This window comes from Opisthorchis viverrini (genome assembly GCF_000715545.1).
Source record: "Opisthorchis viverrini unplaced genomic scaffold opera_v5_123, whole genome shotgun sequence".
Taxonomy (NCBI): Eukaryota; Metazoa; Platyhelminthes; class Trematoda; order Opisthorchiida; family Opisthorchiidae; genus Opisthorchis; species Opisthorchis viverrini.
The window spans coordinates 707854-717921 of NW_008751777.1; the positions used below are offsets into that span (position 1 = coordinate 707854).

At 46.3% G+C, this 10068-nt stretch overlaps 1 protein-coding gene across 1 annotated transcript in view; it reads right to left on the reverse strand.

The window, feature by feature from the left end:
* The window catches only part of T265_06051 (hypothetical protein), a gene marked incomplete at both ends in the record, with an annotated part of 18767 nt that overhangs the window by 2272 nt on the left and 6427 nt on the right, over nt 1-10068 (reverse strand). The window contains 2 exons of the mRNA XM_009171221.1: nt 2284-2550; nt 8875-9041. Coding sequence (XP_009169485.1) covers nt 2284-2550; nt 8875-9041 — 434 coding nt within the window. The remainder of the gene's footprint in view (nt 1-2283; nt 2551-8874; nt 9042-10068) is intronic.

The window sequence follows — 10068 nt, forward strand, 5'->3', positions numbered from 1 at the left end:
TGCCTCTCGACTTCTCCGATCTTGGCTTGGGAAACCTGACAGTATCCCAGCCCTCGTGCTTCCTTGGGGTGGCGTAGCAGTTAGGCACCGAAAGAATGCTACAGGTGAACGATTGTTGTTGTTTGAACTATCTGTTACACATCCACTGGTCCGAACACCGCTGACCGGATGCCAATCATCGACATGGTGTAAACAATCGTACCGTAAATGACCAGTCTTGTTTTATCAAGTGGACCTGGATACGAATTTGCTTTTTTTTTCTAAGATGTAACGTGTCATCACATGTACAATTGCATTACCTATTAGAATCGGGCCTAGACAACAAAGAATTACCAGGTTTGCAGCGCCATGACAATACATCTGTTTGGCAAGAAACAGTGTCCAAGTAGTTCTTAGGATGAAAGCTCTGATTTGCTTCAATAAATTTGTTGATTTCTAATCGACCGTCCACCTGTGATGTTGTAAACTTCATCACATCCTGGTGAGTGCCATACCTAGCACACTCTGCAGATCTTTGAAGCTTTTGACTCAAAATGTCCGTGGTTCTTAACCATTGTTTTGGGGGGTCACGAAAAGAATGTAAACAGCACTGTAAAGCAGATGGTGCAATGGTGAAATGGTAGAGAATAATATCGCCTACTCTCCGCGGGAGTCTTCCATGCGGATAACATGCGGATAACTCATTGTGTAGAATGAGTGTGCTTTCTGACCATTTCAGTTCTTTGTTACGTGGGCTGTCGAAGAGTTTTCAGCAAACCTGTGAGTAGTTTCTTCTATGAAAGTATACTACGATATCTCGAATATCGTGCCAACTGAACCATGAGGCGGCCTGTATACAGCATATTCAGCTGGAGGACATCATAAACGAGAGATTCAATCGAGTCTCCCGTGAAAACCAAATTGATTTGCAAATGAGTGTATTTCTCGAAAACAGTGCAATTTGGGTTCAAGTAGAACATAAGGTTGGTAGAACCTCGGGGACTGTGCCTACCTGATGAGCCCCAATTAGGGCAAAACCGGTCGTGGGTTGTCGAAGAGTTTTCAGCAACCTTGTGAGTAGTCTCCTTCATGATTTTCATGAGTTTGCTCTTGTTTGGCAGCTCGCGATCTCTTAACCACACTGAAGCTATGTAATCAAAATCAGTTTTAATGTTGCTGGTAATGTGAGGGGCTTTGGAAGGCTTCATAGAGTTTTCGGCTGTTAATTAAAAGCAAATTTGGATACAAACCATGAGAGGCCATGTGAAACTGTTTCATCAGAATTGGGAATCTCACGAAACTCCAGGATGGGGGGGGGGGTTCGAACCCTCTGTCAGTAGTTTGAACATTCAACAGTTCGGCCACAAGTGGGTGATCAGAAGGCCCATTAACCCGCACTCAAACAGTTTTAAACATTCATACTTGCTATGGATATCCATTCGTGAATCCGAAGGTCGACTGTCTCTTGCATCAATCAGCTGATTGATTGCAATATTCAGTGAGACAGAGCACAGCTGTCTCAAATCAGTCGTAATGTTTTCTTTTGAATCATTGATCCTCGCATCGCACCGTAGTTGGATTGCTCTCATAAAGGATTATTTTGAAGGGAGTACGGTTTGGGGGACAAATATGGGCTTGCAAGTGTATCTGCCCTATGAGACCATCAGTCTTAAATCATCCCTTATATTGGTCGTCGAAGGATTTTGGGACTTGTGTTCGGAACCAATCACAGGACCTTCCATCAAGTTTCAAAGTGTTCGTGGCGCGACCTGACTGGGAATTCCTCGCTGGTGGGCCAATCGATCGACACAACTAGGCCGCCTACTGGGTCGTCATTCTAGGCGCCGGGCGAACCAGTCAGATCGCTCAATCTCTCAAGTTTAAACACATTCGCCTGTTCAGACGTGATAAAACAGGTGATAACACACTCAGCTTGCATGTCAGATTTGCGGATTTCAAACCCCGGCAAGGTCAAGGAAGTGCAATGCTGACGAGTTCCAGTAAGAGTGAACTTCGAGTCCAGCGCTTCCCCCTTTAGTATAGACTCACCAGAATGAGTACGCCCGGACAGGAGGATGACTGTTCTTACAAAAGCGATTTGAACGCGAATCCACTGTAGCCGACGATGAGTATTCCTAAGCCAAAGTCTGGTAACCTGGAAGTACATCGAGAAGCTCTTAGAACCATACAATTCCATTCTGTTGAAAGCACCAGAGCGGTTAATTCTTGGTAGCATAAAGCCTTGCACATCTATGTGCGTACAATACGCTAGATCTTCGACGGATCCCGGAGCCTGTCCCCAACCTGAGGTCTTTGAATGCCAGAACAGGGGACTTCTGCGGTTGCTTTAGGGACTTCAGCAGTGACTCCGATACAACAGATGGATAACTCCACAAGCCTTCCGGGGTGAACAATTAAAGACCGTTCCTGTCTATCTAACACAATATCTTTAACACCGGATGCCGGTGTGTTCAGACTGTTGTCCAAGACCTTCAATAAAGAATTGGAATGCTCCGAAACAGCTGTTTCTTCACCGTTCACAGACGCTTTGAAACCGGATGAACAGTGATCCTTGAAAAAGCATGTGGACAAGATTGCCCTTGTCTCACATCACCAACTTCTGACTTGTTTTAACAAGATATTAAAGCCATGTGGACACAAGATGTCCCTCTACAGCTGGACCCAGATTGTGTCCATACCGAGGCGAGGGGGACACATTGAGGCTATCTCACTTACTATAGCCCCAACCTTTATCAACGACTGCCCACTGCCTTAAGCTACTTGTATAAAATATCCTATGTTTGTGATCTTTTCTGACCAAGAATGATTTTGAAGACATCGACAAAACATTCCTTATAATTCAAAGACTAGATTTCAAAGGCTAATCATCCCAGATCAGTACAGCAGCGCGCAATTGCAGTGGCTGAAGCTATCGCCATACGACATCGCGACCCGATCCTTTGTCGGCAAAAACGCTTTGTTCGGGTGTTGTACTTACCATGGTCCAACTCACCTCCCCTCACACATGCACCGTGTGCTGAACACTCAACTACAACACCCCCCTAGCTGACTAGTTCAAGTCATCCTATTGGTGACCTGAACTAATGGTTCTTTGATAGGTAGCCAATGTCATCCAGAGCCGGCGACTTGCGGTCTGGACCGGGCAGCTGGTGTATGAAGGCCAAAGTGAGGTTGGTATATAAACTGGTGTCGAGCTACAAATGGTCATTCCTCGCTTGCTCCTCTTGCGGTCCGGGTGTCCACGACGTGCAGGACGCCGCCACCACGGTTGCAACGACGGTACGGCCAAGTGGGATGGTTAAATGTGGTAGAATGTCATGTAGATTCATAGGATGTATCCTCGGACGAACAGAATTTCGGTGAAATGCTTCCTCACTGGAATGCTGGTTAAAAGGGTCGTCGGTAAGTTGATATTTTTGCGCACAATCATGCTGCTTTTGACTGCCGATCGTTCATGCGTGTCATTCAGCGAGGCAGTCGCCATAAATGGGAAGCTTTCTAACAGACACTGTCGTCCTCAGTCCATCAAACACGAAGATTTTAGAATAACACAGTCTCCACTGGCATGGAGATCCCTGACTTTGTTAAGCAATCTGCTTACGCAGTGCCAAGCCGATTTCTCAACTGGCCATCACTAACTCTGCGAAGTCTGCGGCCCGACGCGCGGCTCTGTGGTTACCATCTTATACATATGTTCTCCCCTAGGAGACGTCTTCAGGGGACCGACGAAAAATTTGTTTGAAAAGGCATTACAAAGGGATAGAGAAGACTTGAGATGGCACAGTGGTTAGGGCTTGAGTTTCCTGACCGGAAGGCCCGTGGTTTGAACCCAACTCCGACTTCTCGACCCTTCATGTCTATGCTTGAGCAGTATCCCAACCCTCGTGGTTCCTTCCGGTGGCATGGAGGCTATGCGCCGAAAAGGTGTTACTGATAGTTTCGGTATAGCTGACGACGCAGCATATTCCTCAAACACTTTTCAGTGCTGTTGTACATCACCCAAAAGTACTTGCAACAGCTGTTCACCTATTTCTTGCCCGAACTCCTTTCACCATCCCTCCGACTTCCACCGACCCATCGCAATTTCAGACGTGATCCAGGAGGAGAATAGATCAAATGAGGAAATGTCAGTTTTGCTCAATTAGCGACTGTCAGGAAGGTCAGATTTCTGAAAGTGACCCAAGAACGCCCGAAACCTACTCAGACCCCAGAACGCCGCGGAAATCTCAATAGGGGGCCGGTAAGCAAATCAGGCTAGTCAATCATTCGATCGATTCAGAAAAAGCCGACAAGTGTTCAACCACGCCACAGAAGCACGGTCGACTATGATCAGCGTTCAGGCATTTCATAGAGGCACGGTTGTTGTTGATGGGTATTCACTAAACGCCTATCAGACAGCCTGGATCAATAACAGAAACTCCCCTTCAAATAGCGCGGGGCCGTTGTAACTTTTGCACTCGCACGCATTCGCTTGTTCGGTGAGTCATTTTCCGGCACTAGGCACAGGATCGGTGACCGCAGTCAGATACATCAGCGACATACACTCACGTGCAAATGATATCGGTGTTAACGGGAGACCACACTGATTCTCTTGCTTATGATATGATTTATCTTGGCCTCTGATTAACGCCGATGTACTGCACCGATTATATAAAATCCGATGTTCGCTTAGAACATAGAGAGAGTTGAGGAAAACCAGGTGACTGTTTGCTGAGGTCGAGGAAGGGCGAAACCAGTTATGAGCTGTCGAGGATTTTTAATCACCCTTACTAACATATGTTGAAACGTCAAAATAATAGTTTTGTTCATTTGGAGAAAGCTTGGAACCGATTGTTTACCAAGCCCTTCTGAGACCACAGATTATCTTCTTGAAGGCAATAGCAGTTGACCGAAAGCTCCGACCAACGCAACGGGACATGAGGCTTATCATTTGAACCTCTGATTTGCTTCTTTCTTAACTTAACTCCGTGGTCACTTTTATAAGGACAACTTAAGCAAATGCATCGCATGGCTGAACATGTTTGCTGCCTTCAATTCAGTAGCGTGTTTCATGGGTTATTCTCAAAGTGCCATGAATTCGGCTGTCGGCAATTCTACACCTTCTGCTGCCCTGCCAGTTGCGTTGAATTGTTGACAAGTCCTTTTTATCGGATTGCTAGAAAAGAACCATATTAGTATCGACCTATCCCCGAAAAGCCCACTTTGTAACACCGGTTTGGTGCATGTATGTATACGCAGGGAAAAGAAGAAACAATGTGGTTCCTTACCTCAGTCACTGGTCAACTCAGACGGGTCCTTCAGGGCCAAGCTGTTGCATGAGTTGTCCTCGATCGCGAAGCGTTTTCGTCCTGCCAAAACCCACCCGTTCCTCCTTGCAGGTCACTGGTTGTCTTTTAGTTTCCGCGTACCCGTTGTTAGTATACCCATATACATATCTGTATCCCGGGTAGTGTATTAAAATTCGCCACTGACGCCGGACAGCGGAAATTCTCCGCTTGATGATACACACTACTTATAAGGCTACTAGAAATTCTTAAATAGTTTACGACCGTTTTTGTCCCTCTCGGGGTGCAGTAGATAGGGGTAGTCCCAGTCAACTTCACGTTTTACTCGAACATCAAATTGCGAATGCATGCACTTCATCAAAATCCCCTTTTCTGTTCTTTTTTGTGTCTCGAATACAGTGACTTTTGATGTGATAGGATCGACTCGCACTTGTTTATTTGTGATGTGCTTCATGCCAATTCACATATGTGAAGCAACTTCAGACATAACACGCCTTTGACATGCGCATCACACACAGATGACATTCAAGGTCACGCTCAAGGTCATTCCCACAGCCTGATTTCAGACCGTTCGGAGACCGACAAAGTGGTTAGATTGGCAGTTTGCAGGTAATAACATTGACGTCATTCAATGTTTCACATTTCTTCTCTTTTATGCTAAAACTCTGAGCTTCTTCTGACGGTCTGTTTAGGTTAAACTTGTTACTTCATAGAATATCATTTTAATGTCCTGTACATTTGTTTAGTAGCAGGACAGGACTGGGTGACGTCCCCAAACATTCATTGGTCCGTTAAACACAAGGCTGCGATCATTTCTGAAGGATTCCACCTGATTTGTTGGAAAAGTATGTGAAGAATAAAAACGACAATCGCTCAGCTGAAGCAACTTTTCTGTGACCAAATGCCGTGCCTCCAGAAGGATGCACGTGGGGTGAGATACTGCCAGTTTGTACAAGAGCAGTGAAGATGCAAAGGATGGATTCAAACCATGAACATTCTGGTATGTAACTTCTCGCCTTAAACATTGAGCCTTGTCAAGAGCAAAGATTTGGAAAGCTCCTGCCCGAGAACACTATATATGTTCTTTAATGCATCCTCTGTTCCACGCTTCCACATGGACCTTCAGAGAATATGATGGTCACTGAGCGGGCATGGTGATTCACTTGAATCCGAAAAAACAGGTGACTACCAGACCAGTTCCTTCTGGGCCTATCTGATATGGTCCACAAATAACCTAGTCTTCCTTAATCCGACGGCGTTGCCATCGGCTCACCACTGGGCCCACTGCTAGCCGACATTTTCATGAGTAAACTTGAAAATGGTCCCTTAGAGGCTAACATAGAGAGTATGCAGCATTACTGCCGATAGATAGACGAAGTCCTCGCTGTTGTTAACAATGAAGACGAATTGGAATCGCTCCAACAACAGTTCAGTAGGGCTCACACTAGCACTAAATCCACTTCGGAAGGAGAGACCGACGTCTTCCACTCCCTAGATGTTGGCCTTGAACGACGTCACGATGGTACACTGAAACGATCGGTGTACCGGAAACCTACTTGGTCCGGGCGATATGTTAACTTTAGCAGCTTCGTGCCACTAAAAGAGAAGCGGAACCTGATCCATAGCCTAACTCACACAGCGAAAATATGCTCTGATGATGCGCTGGAACAAGAATTCCGAGCTCTCACCAACGTCCTGTGAGACAATGGATTCCCCGACAAGTTTATTACAAAACATTTGAACAGGAAGGAAGCAAACACCATCACAGCCACAGCTGGAAGGAAACCAGTTTACATTAGCCTCCCGTTTAAGGGAGATATACCGGCCGATCTACTGAACAGAAGACTTTCCACCAGTCTGAACAAAGTTTTCCCGGCCGCAAAACTCCGAACCTGGTTCACCAGCAATCGTTTGTGCCCCTTTAATCTCAAGGATAGAGTGCCTGTCCACGCCCAAAATATGTTAGTTTACTCATTCTCTTGCTGCTGTGCAGCGGAATACATCGGACGCACGACTAGGCAACTCGGCCAAAGAATGAAGGAACACAATCCACCCTGGCTAGCTTCTGGAACTAGGAGGACGATAACCAGCTCCGTAGTACAACATTTAGCTGACACTGCACACAACGTGATACCCAGCCAAAGTTTCCGCGTTGTTTACAAGGCGCCGGCTAACCAACCCAGATCAGTACAGCAGCGCACAATTGCAGTGGCTGAAGCTATCGCCATACGACATCGCGACCCGATCCTTTGTCGGCAAAAACGCTTTGTTCGTGTGTTGTACTTACCATGGTCCAACTCACCTCCCCCCACACATGCATCGTGTGCTGAACACACAACTACAACACCCCCCGAGCTGACTAGCTCAAGTCATCCTATTGGCGACCTGAACTAATGGTTCTTTGATAGGTAGCCAATGTCATCTCACTCGATCCCCTGTCCATTTACACCATACTCATTCAAATATGTTAAATACCGCTCTCTTAACCTTTGCAATTGTATGACTTGAGAAGACCTTGCCGAAAACATGTTCGTCAACCCATCTGTGTTTCCTAGCAAGGACTTGTTGAGTGTGACCAGGTGGACATTCATGCGCCCGGTAAGTGAGAAGCTTTCTAACAGACACCGTCGTCCTCAGTCCATCAAAAACGAAGATGTAAAATTACGCAGTCCATTACCGTAGGAATCGCTGAATTTGTTTGTTAAGCAATTTGATTACGCATCGCCAAGCCGATTTCTCAGTTGGTCATAACTTGGCGACTTTCTGGTCAGATCACCAGCTCTGCGAAGTCTGCGCCCCCACGCGCAGCTCTAGGGACCTCTTCAGGGGACCGACGACAGTTTGTTCGAAAAGGTATTACAAAAGGACAGAGAAGACTTGGGACAGAACAGTGGATAGGGCTTGTGTTTCCTGACCGGATGGCCCGTGGTTCGAACCCACCGCCGACTTCTCGAGCCTTCCTGCCTATGATTGAGCAGTATCTCAACCCTCGTGCTTCCTTCCGGTAACATGGGGACTATGCGCCGAAACGGTGTTATAGATAGTTTTGGTATAGTTGATGACGCAGCATCTTCCTCGAACATTCCTCAGTGTCGGTTGTACATCACCCAAAAGTTCCTGCAACAGCTGTCTACCTCTTTCTTGCCCCGAGCTCCTTTCACCATCTCTCCGAATTCCACCGACCCACCAAAATTGCAAACGTGATTCAGAAGGAGAGTAAATCAAATGAGAAAATGCTAGTTTCATTCAGTTGGCAACTGTCAGGAAGGTCAAATTCCTGGAAATAACCCTAGAACGCCCGAAACCTATTCAGACCACAAACTCCGCCAAAATCTCAATGGGGAAGCCGGCAAGCACCCAGGCTAGTCAATTGTTTAGTCGATTCAGAAAAAGCCGATGAGTGTTGTAGTAACGGTATTTCTCTCAGCTTAGATTCTCGGTCTGAGCCTCCCAAGCTAGGGTTCACGTAAAAAAAAAACAACCACCAAAGATGCACAAGGTATATTAACGCCCAAAACGAAGTCAGGAACAATTGTACAACGCTTCATATATATAGCGCAGGCGGTTATAACTTTCTGGAAATTCTGACGCGTTCTGGATGCGCCATTGGCAACCGGCATTTGGCCAACACTGGGTCATGATTGGCTGTTGGGCCCAGACTTTCGACCAATCGGATCTCGTTTTGAGGCCGGACCGGCAGCGTCCCGGATTCTTGGCCAATCTTGCGTGGGATGGACTTCTCGGCCGTAGCAGCACCTGAGTACGAGTGGTAAGGAGGGATCCGTGTAGAATTCCACCTAACAAGTGTTCAAGCACGCCACAGAAGTACGGTCGACTATGATCAACGTTCAGGCATTTCATAGAGGCACGGTTGTTGTTGATGGGTATTCGCTAAACTTCTATCAGACAGTCTGGATCGGTGTCAAAAAGTGCCCTTTAAATAGCGCGCGGCCGTTGTAACTTTTGCACTCGCACGCATTCGCTTGTTCGGTGAGTCATTTTCCGGCACTAGGCACAGGATCGGTGACCGCAGTCAGATACATCAGCGACATACACTCACGTGCAAATGATATCGGTGTTAACGGGAGACCACACTGATTCTCTTGCTTATGATATAATTCATCTTGGCCTCTGATTAACGCCGATGTACTGCACCGATTATATAAAATCCTCTTGAAGGCCAGTTGACCGAAAGCTCCGACCAACGCAACGGGACATGAGGCTTATCATTTGAACCTCTGATTTGCTTCTTTCTTAACTTAACTTAGTGGTCACTTTTATAAGGACAACTTAAGCAAATGCATCGCATGGCTGAACATGTTTGCTGCCTTCAATTCAGTAGCGTGTTTCATGGGTTAAAATTCTATACTTCGTCTGATAGCTTACTGTTGCCCTCACTTTCGTCCGCAACAAGCACAACTTTCTTGCGAACAAGTGAATACCACAGTTACAAGAGACCTCGTGCTATTTTCGAATGTCACTTTCTATCGATCCAGGCTGTTACTGTATTGATTAACTGATCGATTGACTGGTCTGGATGCTTGCCGGTTTTCCTATAGAGACTTTGGTGAATTTTTAGGTCTGGGGGATTCTGGAGGACCTTCCTGTCATCTCGAAACCCAGTGTATTCAAGAAACCGCAAAAAAAACACTTACGGGGGAATACGTTTGAAATGCTGCGATAAGACTATCAGAAAGCTTTTGCATGCGGTTACCAGCTGGAATTATCATAGGCTTCTCACAGCAAACATAAATAACACTTGCTGCCATCAATACACACTTCC